This window comes from Heloderma suspectum, chromosome 1, assembly GCF_057233095.1.
Source record: "Heloderma suspectum isolate Gila_16-S chromosome 1, 16-S_ref, whole genome shotgun sequence".
NCBI classification, from domain to species: domain Eukaryota; kingdom Metazoa; phylum Chordata; class Lepidosauria; order Squamata; family Helodermatidae; genus Heloderma; species Heloderma suspectum.
Window position 1 is genome coordinate 383,981,276 of NC_139458.1, and position 20,882 is coordinate 384,002,157.

Sequence of the window (20,882 nt, forward strand, 5' to 3'; positions counted from 1 at the left end):
CCTACTTTGCATTTTGAGGAACCACTAAAAACGAAACACCCTCCTTTTGAAACAAGTGCAGCTGCAAGTGTTATTGCATCATAAAGTATGAAATTTGATCATCTCAGTGTTCACTGGTCAGAAAAGGGAAAGCAGCTGTTGGGACTTCTGTCCAAGGGAGCAGCTGTCCATACTGAAGGAGGTCTAGATATACATTCTTAAGATGTTTATAAAATCAAGGTTGGATACTCCCTAAACATTTCATGTATTACTACTGTTACATGGTTTTGATTCTAGCTTTACATCTCAATTCAAGGAACAACGCAGAGCTGCTCAGCATTGCTTTCCCTGTGTAATGGAATTACAATTGGAATTATGCCTAGAAATCTCTCTGAAAGTCTTGGCAAAACAGCACTCATGATATAATATCCCTCAAATTTTAAACTGATGCTGTACAACCAAGTCATCCTAAGTACAGCATATAGCTCAGATGGCAGAAATAGTGGATCACTCATGGTGTTGTCCTCGGCCAGAAGATCTCTGCTACAAGTTTTTCCAAACTAAATCTGATTTACTCTTTCTAAAACTTGGGAGAGTTATATTATTTCAATTGCAAGAAAAGAATACAAGATACTTACACCACACTTAACGCACGTTTACTTGGAAACAGACTTGGTTTCCAACTTTTTTTTTTAAGTACCCAGAAGCAAATCAAGGGTGGGGCAAGAGATTGCTCTGGCGAAGATAGCATCCTGTTCACATTTTGAGGTAACTGCAGATCTGCTGCAGCTGTTTTCCCCCCACCCCTCCTTATCCAACTGGGACAATCAATGGTATGTCTATCTTGAAAGGTCATGATAGCCATTGTCCTTAACTTACTGTCTGAAACAGAACCTGCTCAGCTCTTGACCAATTTCCTAGAGCACATGATCAGCAGGGAGCTGGAGCCAGGGTACTACAATACAAGTAACATCTTGACGGGGCTGTTATCCCTAGATGCAAGACAAGCCCCTGGTCAGAAAGACTACAAAATTGGAGTGTGCACTTTGTCCCATTTATGGGGATGGGAGGTGGGAAATACACCCTGACAAATCACTGAATTGTTTTTGGTTTGTTTTTTTATAAAGTGATTCAAGGCTTCACCAATGGAAATTTACAAGACTACCCCAAGGGGCATTAGGACATCACACTGCAAGCCTTCAGTGGCTTGATTGATGTGGCACACAAGAACTCTTGTGATGTGCTATCACAATGACTCAGTTCTCATGTAATGACAACCCATGGGTTACATAACCCATGGGTTGTTGAGAGTGAGTGAGTGCACTGCCTTCTGCCGGCTCACCACTTCGGCTTCATTTCCACTTTTGTAAACAATCCAGGAATGCCCCATTCCTGGGTTGTTCATCATGACATGTGAACCCAGAACTCTGGGTTGCTGAGACCCAGTTACAACCAACTTTGACAACCCACAGTTGGTTGTAACATACAAACCAGGTCTCTGAGTCAGGGACTGAAGGAAAGCCTCTGTGTAACTATATCCTCCTCCACATATGAATTGGGTAAAGGGGCGTAATTCATAGAAAGGGGCTATGGCTTCTTGACTCTTCCACAGACAAGGGTGCCTGCAGGAAAAAGCCCACATATGTAGACCTCTATGCACACTGACATTCTATGCATTCTTGGAACCCCAAAGATTTAGGCTTCCAGAACATGTAGAAAGCCTATGCACACAGGCTTTTAAAAAATACTCTTAACTGTAATTTTTATTTTAAAAAATTATTAAAATCATTAATAACACTCACAACTATCAACTTAGAATTCAGAGATAAATAGGCTTTCTTTCAGCAGAGTTCATTAGGGATTGTAAAATCTCTTCAATGCATACAGGCTTTTCCCTGAAAGAGGTCTATGCTTAACATGTTGATATTGGAAGCAGGCCTACAGAGCTGTGTGACCCTGAGAGCATGGCCCTGCTGTCCCTTTCTACATGCAATCCCTCCTCCATGTGATTCATGCATGGAGGAGGCTTATATTAGCCACAAGGTTAAGTCAGAGTTTATCCAGACCATCAAGTCATGCCACTACCCATCTCAGCCTTCGTGGAGTAGCCCTATAACTTTTAATTCAAGGGCAACTGTTCGTCATCCAATCTATACATAGAAAAGAGAGCAGAAGCCATGTTGTTATACCCTTCCCTTTTAAAATGCTGGTTAATGTGTGTGCCAGTACATGAAAGACGAAACGGTCAACCTACAACAACAAGGCCATAGGAGCTGAAACCAACTAGTTTCATAGCAAACTTTGTATACGCCATTTCTCAGTTTTGCCTCAAGCTGTTTCAGCCCTTATGACTCTCCTTAGAGGCAAGTTCTTTAAGTTCAGGTCATGAATGACATGTACACCAAGTAGAGGGATGTTGGGATGGGGAACTGCATGTCCATGGCATTTATTCAACTACATTTCGACAGTACTCCAAATCACAATGGCCCCACCTGCTGAGAAAAGGATCTAATTTCTTGGGGTCTAATTTCTTCGGGAATAATATAATGCTGGTGAAGTGCTGGGGAAATGCTCTTGCATCCTTTAGGACAGCAGCACCTCCTTAACGAAGGACATCCCAATCCCAAGCAAGCAAAACTGTGCATTAGTTGTACTATAAGCTGATCATCTGGAGATCCAAAATGGGCTCTAACTGAGCCTAGTACTGCTTATGCTAGCACAGAAGACCAGTATGTTTTATCAGTTCTAAGAATGTGTAAAGAGACATTCAAATTAGATGGCCTGGCATTCTATCAAGGGTTTAGCTCTTATTGATACAGGCCACAAATTATGCATTTCTGAAAAAAGGAATATTTTTAATTAAGTTTACATTCTTTTAATATTGTAAAATGCATAAAATATATCACATAAGGTTATCAGAATAAGAGAGCAATCCCATGGTCCCTAGACAGCATCTTAGGGGGCCATAGGATGCTGCAGATTTCACTCTGTAAGGCTGTAGACCAGGGGTCCCTAACTGTTTTGGACCTCTGGGCGCATTTGGGAATTTGAGATACTGCTGTGGGCACCACCACAAATGCCTAATCAGTGGGTCTTCACTTTGGTCTTTGCTTTAGACTTTTCACGTCTACGGATCACAGGCTGCGTCTTATTCAGCAAAAACTTTTGCTTCGTGTCTATTGGACACCGCAATGACGCTTTAATAAGGGATTGTCTAATTCAACTGATTGCAATACAGCTTTTAAACTCTCAGAACCGCTGTCTATTCTCTTTGAGGACGGGTGAAGTGCCAGGTGACTGGAGGAGGGCTAATGTTGTCCCTATCTTCAAAAAGGGTAAAAAGGAGGAACCTGGGAACTACAGACCAGTCAGTCTGACATCAATCCCTGGGAAAATTCTGGAGCAGATTATAAAGCAATCAATCAGTAAGCACCTTGAAAACAATGCAGTGATTACTCGAAGCCAACATGGATTTGCCAAGAACAAGTCCTGCCAGATGAATCTGATCTCATTTGTTGATCAAGTAACCTCCCTTGTGGACTGTGGGAATGCTGTGGACATAATATACCTCGACTTCAGCAAAGCTTTCGACAAAGTGCCCCATGATATCCTGATGAGCAAACTAGCTCAAAGTGGGCTAGATGAAACAACGATCCGGTGAATCCACAGTTGGCTACAGAATCGGACTGTGCTTATCAATGGGACCTTCTCAAACTGGGAAGAGGTAACGAGTGGGGTACCACAGGGTTCAGTCCTGGGCCCAGTGCTCTTCAACATTTTTATGAATGACTTGGAGGAGAAGGTGCAGGGAATGCTGATCAAATTTGCAGATGACACAAAATTGGGCGGGATAGCGAATACCTTGGAAGACAGAAACAAAATTCAAAGTGATCTTGATAGACTGGAGCGCTGGGCAGAAAACAACAGAATGACATTTAGTAGGGATAAATGCCAAGTTCTGCACCTCAGAAAAAGAAACCAAATGCACAGTTACAAGATGGGTGATACGTGGCTCAGCAACACAACAATCTTGGAATTGTTGTCGATCACAAGCTGAATATGAGCCAACAATGTGTTGTGGCTGCAAAAAAGGGAAATGCTATTTCGGGCTGCATTAATAGAAGCATAGCTTCCAAATCCTGGGAAGTACTAGTTCCCCTCTACTCAGCACTGGTTAGGCTTCATCTGGAGTACGGTGTCCAGTTCTGGGCACCACACTTTAAGAAGGATGCAGACGAACTGGCGAGGGTTCAGAGAAGGGCAACAAAGATGATCAGGGGACAAGAAACAAAGGCCTATGAAGAGAGACTGAAAGAACTGGGCATGTTTAGCCTTGAGAAGAGAAGACTGAGGGGAGATATGATAGCGCTCTTCAAGTACTTGAAAGGTTGTCACAGAGAGGAAGGCCAGGATCTCTTCTCCATCATCCCAGAGTGCAGGACACGGAATAATGGGCTCAAGTTACAGGAAGCCAGATTCTGGCTGAACATCAGGAAAAACTTCCTGACTGCTACAGCAATACAACAATGGAACCAATTCCCTAGGGAGGTGGTGGACTCTCCCATACTGGAGGCGTTCAAGATGAGGCTGGACAGCCATCTGTCAGGGATGCTCTGACTTGGATTCCTGCATTGAGCAGGGGGTTGGACTCGATGGCCTTGTAGGCCACTTCCAACTCTACTATTCTATGATTCTATGTTTTGGCAATGTCCAGTAGTTGTTTCTTTTTGTGGGGAAGTTACTACACAGAAAAATGTTGTACTGGAACAGTCTTTAATATTCACTGATGTACACGCTCTTTTAAATGATCTACCTGCTTCATGGAATTTTTTTTAATAAAACAGTGTTAATGGACTCTGTGCACTCTTTTGACAGCTAAAAGACTAATGTTACAAAACTGGAAGGATAAACACTCATGGAGGGGAGAGGCCATGGATTCACTGGATCCAAAGCTCTCTCAGCCCCCATGCCCAGCAGTGAGCATTGGACAGGCTCATGCATTTCTGGAGGACGGAGAGGCAAAAATAGCCTTGGTAGCTCCTGTCACCCTGCTGGCAACAGCCTGGCAGGGCTTGGACTGCACACCTATAGGATTGCTCTCTAATTCTCTGAATGCAAGAGCAACATCAAATCAGTCCTCATATTTTTATGTATCCCCTTTAGCAAACATGAGATTCTCATTCTGCTACCCAGCAGATCGTCAGTGGATTCTAAACCAGCATTTTTCCCAAAGTAGTTACAAAGGGACAGTGATAACAGCTTTTGGGATGGGACTGAAAAAAAGTTATAGCATAGACATTCCTGTGTTGCTTAACCCAGGAATTGTTGGGGCCAAGCAGCAGTGAGTGAGTGCACTGCCTCCCATGTGTTTGTCACTTCCACTTTCAATCAGCAACTGAGGAATGCCCCATTCCTGGGTTGTTATTGTGACAGTGAGTGAGCGTGCTGCCTCCCGCATGGTCGTCACCTCTGCTTTCAACCAACCCTGAAACTCTGGGTTGTTTAGGGTTGAAATAATCCAGAGTTAACCCAATGATCACCCATGGTTTGTTGTTGGGTTAACTCTGGGTTGTTTAACCCCTGAGGTTCTGGGTTGATTGAAAGCGGAAGAGACAAGCATGCAGAAGGCAGCATGCTCACTCACTGTCATTCAGCCTCAACAATTCCTGGGTTAAACAATCCAGGAATTGTCATGACATGCAAACTGGGCCATGCCCTCTCCGTTCATTTCATGGAGTGCCCCCCACCCTTCTGCAGCAGATTTGCGCACAGAGCCAATACCTCTGCGAATTCTCCCCAAATCATGCCTTATTCAACCCTGCTAAATTACAAATTATCTTTCCCAGCATGGCAGATAAACTACTGAGCAGAAAAGAAAGCCAGGCTATAGCTTATTCCTATAACTGTGGGTGGAGAAACTTCTCACTGCAAGCCCACAGGCAACCGCCTATGGTGTTCTTGCCAGCTCTCTACTTTCACCACCAGCAACAATGCAATGTGTTTGACTACAAGCTACCACATAAGTATATTTTTAAACATCTGTTTAACTGACAAAGCACCATAAAAAGTGATCAAATTCTAGCTGAAAAATCAATTGTTACATGACTAACACATCCTGTCTTTAAAGGTATAGAGAAGGAAGAGAAAGACAAGAGGTGTGCAATACCGAATTTGTGCAAGATACAGTTGAAGGGAAATGATGCAGCAAACCAGTGCTGCTGTGACAAAAACACAACGTTCCTAACATAAATAGCCTAAAGTGCTTTAGTGCCACGTAGCAACTCTGTGACTGGAAATATTGAACCCAGAGTTTCCAACAATGAGGGAAAGCTACACATGAAAGTGTTTGGGTAACTGTGCTGTGGTAGAGCACATGCTTTGCATGTAGAAGGTTCCAGTTTCATCCCCAACATCTCCAGGTAGGGCTGAGAAAACTCCCGCCTGAAACCCTGGCTAGCTGCTGCCAGTCAGTGTCGACAATACTGGGCTAGATGGACCCATGTCTGACTCAGTATAAGGCAGCTTCCTATGTTCCTATGTAACCGTATTTAGAGTATGGTAGAAAATATATCTTGGCACCTTGCTCACTTTTTAAACAACAGAAGATTTAATCCCATTTAGTCATTGGTACCAGATTGGCAGTTAATCCAGGAAGCCAGTGCTCAGGCAATTCCCGTTTTCCCAATAGTTGATCATTGTCATCAAGGAATTAAAACATTCACAAGTGCCCCACTTTATCCATTCAGCAAAGTTGTTGGATATTTCCTTTGATGTTTGAAAAGTATAAGCCCTATTTAACATTTACTAAACCCTTCTTCATTTAATACTGTTATCCCATGTCCTTTTCCAATGGCATCGTTGAACAACATCCAAGTGGAAATATGGGATGCAACCAAAATGAAATGCAAGAATCTCTACCCTCAGGTATCAGACTTGAAAATTCTCATGATTTAATATATGGTTACCCTATTTTGCATTTATGACATAGTTTTTATAGTCAAACTTCTTAGGTCTGCCTCTCACTTTAATTTCACAAGTCATAGCCTTGTCTCACAATACCTGAGGAGGTCAGAGGCTGGGAGTGCAACTATCTTAGATGGAAGACCTACAAAGCTCCAGACCATTTTCAGCTTCTAGTATTGCCTTAATACACAGGTCTTCTTTCAAAATGGACAAAGTCTTACAGTGCTTCAAATATTAACAAATTTATTATGGCCTAAGCTTTTGAGGACGAGTCCACTTCCTCAAGATGCATGAAGTATTATCCTCCGTTGGAAGATGCATAAGGACAGAGAAAGAGAAAAAGTGTAAGCAAAAGGCCATGAAATGCAAGGGGTAGGAATACACATTATGCAGACTTCACATTTTTATGCAGAGCCCAAATGCATATAAGATAACACACAATAGCTATCAGTGTGATAATGCTACCTTAAAAACCAAAGATATTAAAATTAGCCTAGACTAGCAAGATAGCATTATCACAGTGACTGCAGTTGTGAATATGTCACTTTGTTCTTATCATTCGTATATTTGGATTTGGCATAGAAAAATATCACAAACCTACTAGTACCCCTTGCATTTCATGGCCATGCAACGTCGACCTGATAATGCTTTATGCTTCTGAGGAAGCACGGGTTGGTTGTCAAAAGCTTATGTCACAATAAGGTTGCAGTCCTAAGTCCCACTGAAATCAGTAGGACTTGCTTCAAAACAAATATGCATAGGATTGTGCTTTTAGTCCAAACCCACACCTGAAGACACATAAAAAAGAAATATGTCTGAGAAAGCTCCGTTGAAGAGGGCACCTGTGTAACTCTGATGCAGCAAAAACTACCACATGCCTTGTGACAAAGACTGAGACCCAGTTCACACATCATGGCAGAAATTCCTGGATTGTTAACCCAGGAATTGTGGGGCTGAATGAAGTGCATGAGCTACACGGTTGTCATTTGTGCTTTAAATTAACAACCCAGGAACAATAGTTGGGTTAACTTCAGGTTATTTAATTCATGAACAACCCAGACGTCATACATGTCAGGAAACGGGGTGTTCCTGGGTTGTCAATTAAAAACAGAAACAACAAGCGTGCGACTCACACACGCTGCTTGTCCCTGCAATTCTGGGTTAAACAACCCAGGATTTGCTGCTGTGATGTGTGAACTGTATCTAAGAAGTGCACCTGTGCCTCTAGAAGAGTAAAGTGAGAGTCATTAAGAGCGCAATCCTACAGCTGCTAGACAGCATCCAGACGGCCATAGGATTTCTCATTTTCTGGGAATCAAGCTCGCAGCCAGTACTCTGAGGTCGGTTCCCAGAAAACTGACTCCCCTACCCCTTCCCCACTGCCTTGTAGCTGGAATGGTTCGTCCCTGGCTTAGCACTCAGAAGAGCAGTGCGGAGCGGCCTAAAAGGGGGTGTTCGTGGGGGCAGGGAGAGGACAGTAGAAGCTCCCTTACAATGCTTCCTATGCGCCTCCCCCCCGCCTGCTCCGATGCACCCTGGCTAGACAGCCAAAATTGGCAATTTATTTCTTATTTATTTATTTAAAACATTTATTGGCTGCCTTTCAGGGCAGAAACCATCCCAAGGCGGCTTACAATAAAATACATAAAAACCATTAAAATATTAAAAGTGATAAAAGTATAAAAACAATAAAAGCCAGCAACAAAACCAACAATGATGTTAACAGCAGCTACAGCAACACTAGCAGTCATATCAATAGAAGGCCAAGGTAAAATAATGATTTCAAGGCCTTCTTAAAAGTCTGCAGTGACAGAGCATGGCCGACCTCCAATGGCAGCTTGTACCAAATGTGGGGGCCACTGCAGAGAAGACCCTCTCATGTGTGTTCACCCACCTGACTGCTTTCACGAGTGGGCGAATAAGGGCCTCTCTTTCTGATCTTAAAGTGCAGGCAGGCTGATATGGGTGTAGGCGGTCCTTCAAGTAACTTGGTCCCAAACCGTCTAGCTGCAAATGCAGGCCAGCCGAAGCGCATAGAAGACCCCCTCCGCACTCTGCCCAGCCTGCATTGGGTAGCCGGTCACCTCCGAGTTCGGAGGCAGCCAACTATCCCCATAGGATTGTACCCTTAGACTGAAGTTGCAAGAAATGTGACTAGCTACCAACTGGAACATTTTATGCACAATCCTATGATTCTTATGTATGCAGCAGAATCTAACATTTTTTCACTAGAAAGGTATGTCTGATTTTTTATTCCGGTACTAATGTGAAGTGTAACAAATCACTTTGGTGTTGAGCAAGTGAAAGGAAATTTAGCATTAATACTGAGCTTTGAAAAAAGAAGTTCATTGAACCTCTTAGGTTCAACAATAAAGAATGTGTACAAACTAAGCTCTTCTGGTGTTTGGGCCGAAACAGAAACCCATGGAAATGTAGCATTTAAGGCCAAAGTATTTTGCTTCATTTAAATACCATGTAAATATTCATGAGCTATGATCCAAGAAATATTGGGAGTGGGCTTTCACAGAAGCTCAAAATTAGGAGAAACCCCTTCCAGTATTCAATCTAGCATCTTCCAGTAACTGTTGGCTTTTGCATATTTCCATTTTATTTTGTCCACAAAAGCATTTCCAAAATGTTGAAGGAGAAAAAGGAAAAATTACACACACCATTAGTATGCATAAGTCAGTTATCAAGCAGTTATCCAAACTACTCCATTTCTCTAGATAAGTCACTGCCCTTTGCTGTACAATCTTGTAATTTCTTAGAACAAATATGCCTAAAGCAAGTAGAACGCATCACTAGTTGGTACCAATTTGTCCTCCACTGTAGCTACACGTCACCTTTTTAAACATTCTCAGGCATAAGCTGCAATTCTGTGCCAACTTACTTTAGAGTACGTTTAACTTACTTCATTGAACTCAAAATGAACCATGCAACTGTCTTATAAAAACTGCCTTATAATAGATTTACATCAGCCATTCTTACAACTATAACACCTTCCCAAGTAAGGGAACACGAATTAGAATTTAAAACAGCAAATTTGATTCTACGTAACCATTTCTCTCTTACTAGTTTCTAAACAGCCATTCATTCAGTTAAAGGACCTGGGACAAAACTGTATGGCTCTTTCCCACACTCATTATGAATGTCGGAGCCAGCAGCCTGATAAGGTTTATTTATTTATTTATTTATTGCATTTATACCCCGCCTTTGTCCCTCTTGCAAGGAACTCAAGGCGGCTTACATTATCCTCCTCCTCACCGTTGTATCCTCACAACAACAACCCTGTGAGGTAGGTTGGGCTGAGAGTCTGTGACTGGCCCAAAGTCACCCAGTGAGCTTCCATGGCCAAGTGGGGACTAGAACCCGGATCTCCCGGCTCCCAGTCCGTCACTGTCACCACTACACTACACAGGTTCAGATGTAATGCAAAACATATTGTTGCCCACAATGTGAACAGGCCATGTTAAACATCCAGCTTGCACATTCACCTCCCCTCTTTTTTCTTTTGTACCGGCAAGGAGAACAGAAGCTTTTGTTTAAGATTTTAAAGATGCCACACTTCCTCATGATATCTGAACTTGTGGAACTGTGGTTTGTTTAGCTAGCAAGAACAAACCAAGATCAAACTGGCTTCAGAACCTGGTTTGTTCTCAACAAGTAAAGTTCCAAGTTTAAAGAAACCATTGTTACCCAAATCTGGACATCGCAGGGAACTGTGGTTAGTTTAAAACCTTCTCCTTGTCAGTGTAAAAGAGGGGGCCGAGCATGTTACCCAAGGCTTGCTGTGATTTATTCACCATGGTTTCCCATTATGTCCACATTGGGCCAATACGTGCTTTGAATCTGGCATAATCATAATCCCAGGACTGGACCAAGCCATTTTGTTGTCTGAGGCAAAGGACAAGATGGTACCCTTCCCATATTCCAGGTACAGAAGCCAAATGGGCTAGCAGTTCAACAGTGGAGATGGGATGTGTCCTCCACCACGCCCAAGTGCAACAGAGTCCATAACAGGCCACATGGCACACATCGGTCTGTCCCTAAGACTCCCATCTACCACCTGAGGTGGCCGCTTCACTCAGCATAATGTTAAGATAAGCTCTGAGAAATCCACATAGCCATCACAATAGCAATGGAGTTACCATCTAGATTCTAGAAGAAGATTCATATTCTTCACTACAAAGGATTGCAACTTGAGTACCTGAAAGGTTTTGCTACTGGAACTAAAGCAAAATTGCTTGCTAAAACAATGGGGCAGAGAACCACCTAGTTCTATTCCAATCCTTCTAAATGTCCCACAGCAGTATGAAATGGTAGCATAGTGTATAATATAATGATGGGGGGTGGGGGGAAAGGCAGGATTTGAGTGGATAGCCATCTGTCAGGGATGCTCTGACCTGGATTCCTGCACTGAGCAGGGGTTTGGACTCGATGGTCTTATAGGCCCCTTCCAACCTTACTATTCTATGATTCTATGAGTGGTATGCCAAGAGCCAGAAGTAAGCCACATTTCTCAAGTCCCATCTTAGCCCCCAAAAGCTCCTTGCATGGCACAGCGGCACACCAGCAGAAGGGGTAGAGTCAGGTCTCAAGATGGTAACGAAATGACAAGTGCCTCTTGAATAAGACTTTTATACCAGTCCTCTTGAATGGCTTCCTCAGCAAAGCAGAAGACAGGATCAGATTCTTTTTGGTTGCACTGTTCTGCAGACAGGACCCAATGGATTAAAAAAATGGGTGTTGTGCATAGAGTCTGGCTGTGCACATTTACTATATACAATGGGGATTACCCCCAGGTAAGTGTGTATAAGACTTAACTTGCAACTTAACTACATTTAGTAACTTTCAGCAATTTCAAAATGTAAATAGGAGAATGAGAGGCAGGTCTAAAAACAAAGAACAGAATAAAAGTAGAAACATGACACAAGGCTTCACTGAAATAGAGGGAGGGAAGAGAAATAGATAAGAGCACATGGAGGACAGAGGACAGTTGTGGAGGAAAAAAAGGAAGTTGTGTTCAAGCTACACATGGAAATTAATGAAGAGATTCAAGTATGGGTGTGGCACAACTCGAGCAGAGGGAAAAAGAGATAGTTATACTAGAAACAATTCTGAAAAAGAACTAAAAGAGGAAGGCGAAAGTTCTAGCCACTGGAACAGGAAGTGCCCCAAACTTTCACTAATGGGTGAATTTAGGAAGGATTGTAGAGAAGCTCAGCAAGATTAAAAAGCATGTTCTGTATGAATGCGCACTTGCAACACTGTGTACACATCAGTTTAATGTTCATAACGTTATGGTGTTGCAAGACATGGTTACAAGGAAGATGGTGACTCTTCATGCAAGAAGCCAAGAGGTTATTTAACTCAAATACCTTTTTTAATGTTGTGCAAGGAGCACCGACAGCAACAGCGTAACCGAACCTAAGATAAATGGTTTTGAAACTATACTCCAAGGATCATCAGTGGTCCTTGGTGCACTTCAGGTTGTCTCTGAAGCTAATATGGAAGCAGAAAAAATTACTAACAAGCAAAAATTTCTTTGAATCTTTTATCCCATTCTAAAAAGGTAGCTTGTATGTTAGGCAAATCTTTAAACGTGATCAATTTCTCTCTCAAGCAGAGCAAACAGCTTTTTTGAAAACTTCAGAGAAACCACCACCTATGTGCATGGTTGGTTTTTCCCTGTATGTACAAACAACTTTACTGCAGTAGTCAAGTTCTAATCTGGAAGCCTGTCAAGCATCCTCCCATGTGGTGGGTGTAGGACAAGAAGATACAAGTTGAGGAAGAGCAAACAAACAGAGTAGTGCTTCTTAATACACCAAAGTTTAAGAACCACTGGCCAAGGTGACCATCCTTATCACTCACAAAAATAAAGGCGGGGGGAATAAAAAATCACAGAACCCCAGAAAACTCAACAGTGACAGATCAGAGAATTCAGTGTCACAAGGTCATCTTACCCACCCTCTGCACTCAAAGAGGGATTTTCCATATTGAAACTCAGATATGATTAGCTCAGCTCAACAAGGTTATGGAATGTTATGCCAGTGGTTAGAGAATTTCACTTTGACCTGAGACACCTGGATTCAAATCCCACCTCTGCCAGAGGTTTATTGGGTGGCCTTGGGACAAATTTCTCTCTCAGCCTCAGTTTCCCCATCTTGAATAGGAAGCATTAATGATCAACTCTGTATGGCTCCAGGGAAAACAATTTAAGGATTATAAAACACGTTTCAAGCTAGAAGATGCCATGCAACACAATAACACATGACAAGACAATTGCACTATGACAAAACTATTTGTAGGCCCTGCCTAGGAATGGGAGAACACATGATGATCAAACTCCTTGAAGTTCTCCAAATTACATCTCAAAGCTTGGTTCGCCTAATTTCTGTTTCTGAACATGAGTGTCTTATTTTTTGGACCAGGAAAAATGTGCATTTTTGATCAGAGGGTACATTTGCATGTGACAGGGGGACAGTTTTGAATGTGAATGCAGGTTTGGGAACCTGCAAACAAAAAAATGCATTCAGGGTTGCAAACAGGAAGAAAGTATTCGTACCTCCCTAGCTTTGCTCCTTTTCTCACCAAAAGTCATTGTTCAATCTAGGAATCCATCCTAAATACCAGCAGAAATGGAAAAATGGAACACTCCAGCCATGCAAACCCTGGTTACATGAGCTACTTGGGTCCATATTGCAGGATCCTCTACAGTCATATTAGCTTCAAGATGCTGAACCTCAGATGAAATAAGATATACAGCAACACTTTATAGACATGCATTTCTGAACGATGGCTTAAGCATTCCAGAATGAGATTTTCATTAAAATGTCACATAACTTCTATTTCATGGCGTATGAAAATCCCACCTGGCATGCGCCACAGCCCACCATGGTGGGCTGTTTTGATCATGTAAACCAGGTCACTGTTTACAATCCCTGTTCCCATGTATATAAATACACACACACACCTATTATAAATAAAGCATCATGTTTTTGTTCAGTTGTTAAGTCGTGTCCGACTCTTTGTGACCCCATGGACCATAGCACGCCGGGCCTTCCTGTGCATGATGCTTTACAGAGTACAAAAGGACAGGTCCTTGTCTCAGGACACTTACAGTCTAAAAACTGAGAATAGTTCACATAGCTGACAAAGTGGGCTTGTCCACAAAAGCTTATTCCACAATAAATTTTAGTTTTTAAAGATGCCACAAGACTCTACTTCAGAACTAGTAATATTTCCAGCACTAAATACAACAGACTAGAAGTGCAGTGAGGACTAAACCTAAATTGTATGTCACTCAGTTATAACAAGAGTTCTGCAGTCCTTTATTTTACTTTCTGACCTCACACTCTGTGCAAGACAAAGCTTAACAAAAGTGCCATGCAAAGTTTCCACATAATGGAGCTTACCAGGCACATAAGAAGAGACAGGCAAACAAAGGAAAGGATCAAGGGCAGCAAGTATTCAGCAGCATCCTTTGTTTCCGGATTCTCAGGCAGCTCAGTCAATGGGGCTCTTGCAAGCTGAGCTCTTTGAGCTCTTTGTAGTCACATTTAGATGCATCAGGGTATCCATATTGAGATTTTAAAAACAAAAAAGCAAAAGGAAGTCTAACTAAGGAAACTAGAAATTGCATTACTCTTGAGCAACATGAAGAAACATTTCCCAGCGAATTAGTTTAAAACAGACCTTCAACTGTGAACTTTTGACAGCAACACACACAAAGAGTGCAATGGACTATCCAGTGTAAAATAGGCTACTTGCTTATTAATATGCAAGCCTTTCCCTCATGACGACAGTCTTTGCTGCCAATCAAATATTGAAAAGAAATTGAAACTACATTTTGTTTCAAGGACACATTGCAAAGTTGATTTCTCTCTCCCGAGCTGCACTTGTTTTCTTCTACTCTCTTCACCTGCTCACATTTTTAAAGTTTCACTGGTACATCTGCACAGCATTTGAAAAGACAAAATAGGAAATGAAACACCTGCCGCTGACACAAAACAGTCCACCCATGTGCTGGGCCTGCCCCCTATAACAGCCACTACCAACTGTATGATCAATTAATTTGGAATTTACTGCGTGGAAAGAGTGACAAACCAACTGAGCCGGAACTCTCCTGAGGAAACATCCGATCCTTAAACATTATACAATTTCAAATTCAGTGAGAGGGTAAAACAGGAAAAAATGAATTACGATTGTTACTACAATTCAGCATCTCGCTGACTTTAGAGTATTTTTTCCTTCAAAGAACGATTTGTTCTGCAAACACGTACTCCCAGCTTAAGAACTCTCCGGGTGTTCATCTAACTTTGAATTTTGTTCATGCATTGTTAGGTTTGTGCAATTTAGCGAGGGAGGAGGCTCATGGCTTGAAACGCGCCGTCAGACCTGAACAATAACCATGTTTTCATTCAAAGGGTTGGCTCCCACCCCCAGGAGAACCACAAACGTGTCCCGTTTAGGTGGGAAGGGAGGCGGGCGGGCTATTTCCCTCTCTGTTTCATACTGCAAGATGAGATCGGGATATGCGTGTGCGAGGAATATAATAACCTCAGGTGGCATTTGCTTAGGCTTATACTGTAACTAATGCCCTTTAAAATCCTCCGTTTGATAGAATCAAACACGAGCGCGGGTTGTGCAAGCGAAAGCGACGCATCGTTCAAAGGGGACAGTCCGCCAAATTTCCCCAACACCGCAGCTCCTCCGTGGCATTCCTTGCGGGGCAGGCGCAGTAGGACGCCGCTCCTTTCAAACTCACCTCCAGGATTCTATCCAGCCCTTTCTGGCCCAGGCAGGGAAACTCCTTCAGGAGTTCCGTTTTCTTCTCCTTGTAACCTTCCGACGCTGCTCGCCAATAAGGCTCCTCCAGAACCTCGAAGATCGCCGCTCCGATGGACAGGTAGAAGATGATTGCGGACGTCAGCAGGGGACCCCTGTCTACCATGGCGGTGCCCTGTGGGGGACGCTCAGCTACAGCGAAAGGGAGAGGCAGCTGTTTGCCTGCGCCTCGGCGAGAAGGCAGCAAGGGAAGCGAAGCCCTGAGCTCCCTCTGGAGAGAATGCCAGGCTCGCTCGCTCGCTCTCTTTCCTGACCCTGCCTCTGCTTCCCACCCCTTCCTCCTCCCCCAGCCCCTATTTTTATTTTCTTCTCACTTTTGCTCTCCTCCCACCGCCGCCGCCGCCTTCTCCCTGTTGCTTTTCCCTCTGTTCCTCGAACTCTCCCCTTCTGGCGGCTCCCTTTCCTCTCGCCTACCACGGTTTGAATTTGGTGCCCTTCTGCTCCCCCACTCTCCTCGCTGAGCAGCGCATGCGGAGCGTTTTCCGGTTGGCCGGTGGCGGCAGCAACAGCAGCTCCCTTCTCCCACCTCAGAGCCTGAGGAAACGGGGGAGCCCGTTGCAATCCCGCCGCTCCATGTGGCGCGGCCCCTGCTGCCTTGCGCCCCGCTCAGCGCGCTCTGACCCCTGCCTGGCAGAGGCCGCCAGCACATTCAAGAGCCCGCGCTTCCTCTTTCGCCCTTCCTTAGCCCGCGCGCTCCCGCCTGCAGCTCGCAGGGTTTCTTTCGACTCCGCGGTGGCCCCGGAACGCGCAGGGCTATTAAGGAGCGGAGCGCCCGCCCCACTATGCAAGCCGTGGGACGGACGGTCGGGACTCGCGGCTGCCACCGCCGGGGCGGGCGGGGTGAGCTGTGAGCAGCCCAGTCGAGTGAGGCACTTGCTCTTACCTTGACCTGGGTGGGAAGCTGCGTAATGCGTCCTCTGTGTGTGATATACAGATACAGGCAAACGGTCGCTCACTCGCATTCTCCCGCCCACCTGGGGTTGAGGGAAGGCTTAGCGCTGGTAAAAGTATTTAAAAACTCGCACCGAGTAGCCATTTTGGTTCCCTCAGGTAAAATGATTGTTCTGGAGCTGATTTATCACCAGCCACGCTGATAGGGAGAGTGGGCAGGCTGGGCTCCAGGTTAAGGGTGGCCCTTGCAACATGCATTTGTTGGGGTACAGGCCTCCTCCTTTGCCCCAGTAGGCCCAGCCCTTCTAGTCACTCCACAAGGTGAGATGCACACTCTTCTTTTTAAGGGTGCGATCCTCTGCATATTTAGACAGAAGACAGCCCTACAACTCCCAGCATTCCCCAGCCAGATGGGGGAATGCTGGGAGTTGTAGGACTTGCTTCTGTTTAAACATGCATAGGATTGCACCCTAAGCCACCCTTTCCCAGCCTGTCCCCTCCAGATGTTTTGGACTACAATGCCCAGCATTCCTGACCATTGGCCCTGCTGGCTGGGGCTGATGGGAGTCAAAGTCCAACACATCTGAAGGGCACCAGGTTAGGGAAGGGAAGGCACTGCTCACAGAGAAAGTGAGAGTGCTTTATCATCACCACTACTGTTTGCTCACTCTCACAACTACACCACCGCTGCTTGTGTGACAAGCAGCCACCTTGCTTACTGTTTCCCTGGGCATTGCAGCAGTGGAACTTGGCCCTAGCAAGTCTTTTATCATTGCACTGCATGGTGAGAGAATGTGTGACCAGGAGGAGGCAGTGCTTCCTCAACGCACTTATTCACGCTCTCTTTCTCAGTACCACGGCAGAAAGGATTGGGTGAGTGACAGCAAGAAGCAAGTGCTGTTGCTGCTTCTGATCACTTGCTTGTCCTCCCCCATTAGAAAGCTCTGTCTGCTCGCTTTGACCTCTCTCTTGGCACTGCTGCATAATCCAAGGGGAGGAGAGCACAAGAGAGGTGGGATGTGGCTGTCTTTACATGAATAGCCACCTTTGCCTACTTATACACTTGCATTCTCTCTGGCCAGTGTGCTGGTGGGATTGGGCCCAGTGAGACCAATCCTTTTTGCTGCCCCGCCTAGAGAGAGAAAGTGAGAAGTGGGCGGGGTAGTCCCTGGGTTGAATTCCCCATGCTGTCCAGAGGGAAGAGGTAGTGGCAGCCACTGCTTTTTCTTGCTTGCGCCCTCTTTGGACAGCCATCCTGGCCCAATTCCTCCTGTCCTATCTCTCTGAAAGAGAAACAGCAAATGGACAGAGGCAGGAGCAACTTCCTCCCCCTCCTTGATCACTCATTCACGTGTGCTGTCCTGGGTGGTATAGCAAACACACTCTTCACTGCTGCATGTCTCAGAGGGAAAGGGCAGACGAACAAGACTGTATGTTGCAACCCCCACTTTCATGGGTGAGTAAAAAACTAAGATCATGGCATCTGACCCCATCACTTCCTGGCATATAAAAGGGGAAGAAATGGAAGCAGTGACAGATTTTATTTTCTTGGGCTCCAAGATCACTGCAGATGTGACTGTAGCCATGAAATTAAAAGACGCTTGCTCCTTGGGAGGAAAGCTATGGCAAACCTAGACAGCGTAGTAAGAAGCAGAGACATCACCTTGCCAACAAAGGTCCGTCTAATCAAAGCTATGGTTTTCCCAGTAGCAACGTATGGCTGTGAGAGCTGGACTATAAGGAAGGCTGAGTGCCGAAGAATCGATGCTTTCAAACTGTGGTGCTGGAGAAGACTCTTACGAGTCCCCTGGACTGCAAGGAGGTCAAATCAGTCAATCCTAAAGGAAATCAGCTCTGAGTGCTCATTGGAAGGACAGATACTGAAGCTGAAGCTCAAATATTTTGGCCACCTAATGCGAAGAGAAAAGTCACTGGAAAAGACCCTGATGCTGGGAAAGATTGAAGGCAAAAGGAGAAGGGGATGGCAGAGGATGAGATGGCTAGATAGCATCACCGATGCAATGAATATGAACTTGAGCACACTCCGGGAGAGAGCGGAGGACAGGAAGGCCTGGTGTGCTATGGTCCATGGGGTCACGAAGAGTCGCACACGACTTAAGGACTGAATAACAACAAAACAGCAGCTGCCTTGTGCCACCTGCCCTCTGGGGAGGGAGGAGGAATTGCTGTTTCAATGCATGGCACAGAGTAGGAGGCCCAAACTTTCCTGGTGGGCTTCAGTAGCAGTTTGATGGCGTGGACCCCTGACACTGGCCCTGGTAGTGGTGCATAACAGACTTACCTTTTTATACTTTGGGGATTGTGGTTTAAGGGCCTATTAACATTAGAAGTAACTTAGAAGTAAGTCTTACTGCAATGCAACTTACTTTTGTGTATACTGAAAGTTCACTTGCAGCTGTTCTCATCTATATTTACACAGAAGTGTTGGACTTACAACAGGAAGACCTAGGTTCAGGTCCCTGCCTATCCATGCAATGCAGTGGGTAGCCTTGGACAAGTTGTGGAATAAAATGAGCAAATCCAGAAGGGCAGACACAAAAATCCCACTACATTTATGAGACTTGCTCCCAGGTAGGTGTGCATAGGATTGCAGCCATATGCTGCCTCAGCACTGACTCAACTGCACAAGCAGGCTTGGGTTGCCAATATTTTTAGGAACATCAAGGGAGTTGCATGTGAGATCTGAGAGTTTTAGTTATCCTTGCAAGTTTATAAGAGATTAACAACTGGTAAACAAGCTTTGGATCATGCAATGCAGCCACTTGGGGCAGCAAAATGTCTTGGACTGTCAGGTTTCTGGCATCCGGTGCACTGATATAACATGCCTATCCCATATGTCACATAGGTGATCCCAGTGCTTACCCCTGAAATGAAGATTAGGGGCAAGGATCAGTGTGAGCATGACAGCAAGAGAGAGTGGCTACTGCAGACAAAACAAAAAGAACAACTCCCCTCTCACTACTTGATGCCTATTTCCTACAGTACCTTTTCTGCTATTTCTGGCTTAATGTTACAACAACATTAAAACAGCCACATGGAAAGTTTGGATACATGTTGTCTAGACGAACCCTTACATTTTCCAGCCATGGGGCCAGACCTGCTGGTAATATCCTGGTCTCCTTTAGGAATTCATAAACCTTATTTGTGTGTACCTGATAAATCTCCTATAAGGATTACAGTGCATGTAGTCCCACACATTTTGTTTCTTGATGTAAAATCACTCACACAAACTGTATTCAGCCCTCACAGGTAATAATAACTTAATGCTTATCTGGAGTAATGTTTCATCAATGAGATTTGTCAGTAGTGCTGGTGAGAGTAAATATATTCTCCTGGAGCACAGAACATGCTTAGCTTTAAAAACAAAAACAAACCCTCAGTAATTACAATTAAAGTTTGTTTTATATCTCGTATTTTCCACTCATGGGCTCAGTCAGTGATTTGTCCCTGCCTTCTACTTAGTTTGTAAATATATTACTAGATGAGCCATAGAGAGAGACTAAGGGCGCAATCCAATGGGGATAGTCGGCTGCCTTTGAACTTGGAGGTGACCGACTACCAATGCAGGGTCCCACAGAGGGGATCTTCTCCTCCACGCTCTGGCCGCCCTGCATTAGTGGCTAGACGGCTGATTTTGGCTGTCTAGACAGGGCCGGGGAGGCTAGACGGCACATAGGAAGTGTCGTAACAACACTTCCACCGTCCCTGCCCTGCCCCCAGGAACACCCCATTTCCCCCTGCTCCGCACTGCTCTTACGAGTGCGGAACGGGGGACCAACTGCACCTCTTATGAAGTGGCGAGGGCAGGGAGACAGTTTTCTGAGAACCGACCTCGGAGTGCTGGCTCCAAGGTTGGTTCCTGAAAACCGAAAAATCCTTTGGCCGTCTAGCCACTGTCTAGCGGCCATAGGATTGCGCCCTAAAAAAATATTTCCCCTCATACCCTAGTATGTGAAGTCTCACATATTTACGCATAATTTACTAGAGGAAAGCTAGTAGAAAACTAGGAGGAGGGCTTTTTCTGCTGTGGCACCCCGGCTCTGGATTCCTAGCGAGGTTCGCCTGGCACCTACATTGTATTCCTTTCGGCGCCAGGTGAAGACCTTTTTATTCTCCCAGGCATTTTAGCATTTTAGCTTTCTGAACTTTTAGCTTTGCTGTTTTAAATCTGTATTTTA

At 44.6% G+C, this 20,882-nt stretch overlaps 1 protein-coding gene across 3 annotated transcripts in view; it reads right to left on the minus strand.

Annotated features, from left to right (window-relative positions):
- The window catches only part of KCNK5 (potassium two pore domain channel subfamily K member 5), a 54,249-nt gene extending 37,204 nt beyond the window's left edge, over nt 1-17,045 (minus strand). Inside the window, exons 1-2 of one of the 3 annotated variants that reach the window (XM_084828530.1) lie at nt 16,676-17,045; nt 15,713-15,924 (exon numbers count right to left, since the gene is read on the minus strand). In XM_084828530.1, the coding sequence (XP_084684656.1) occupies nt 15,713-15,924; nt 16,676-16,754 (291 nt within the window). In that variant the 5' untranslated portion in view covers nt 16,755-17,045. Of the gene's footprint in view, nt 1-15,712; nt 15,925-16,106; nt 16,522-16,675 lie in introns of those variants that run through there. The other 2 variants (XM_084828529.1, XM_084828531.1) reach the window with 2 other exon arrangements.
- Between the last annotated feature and the right edge of the window lie 3,837 nt (nt 17,046-20,882).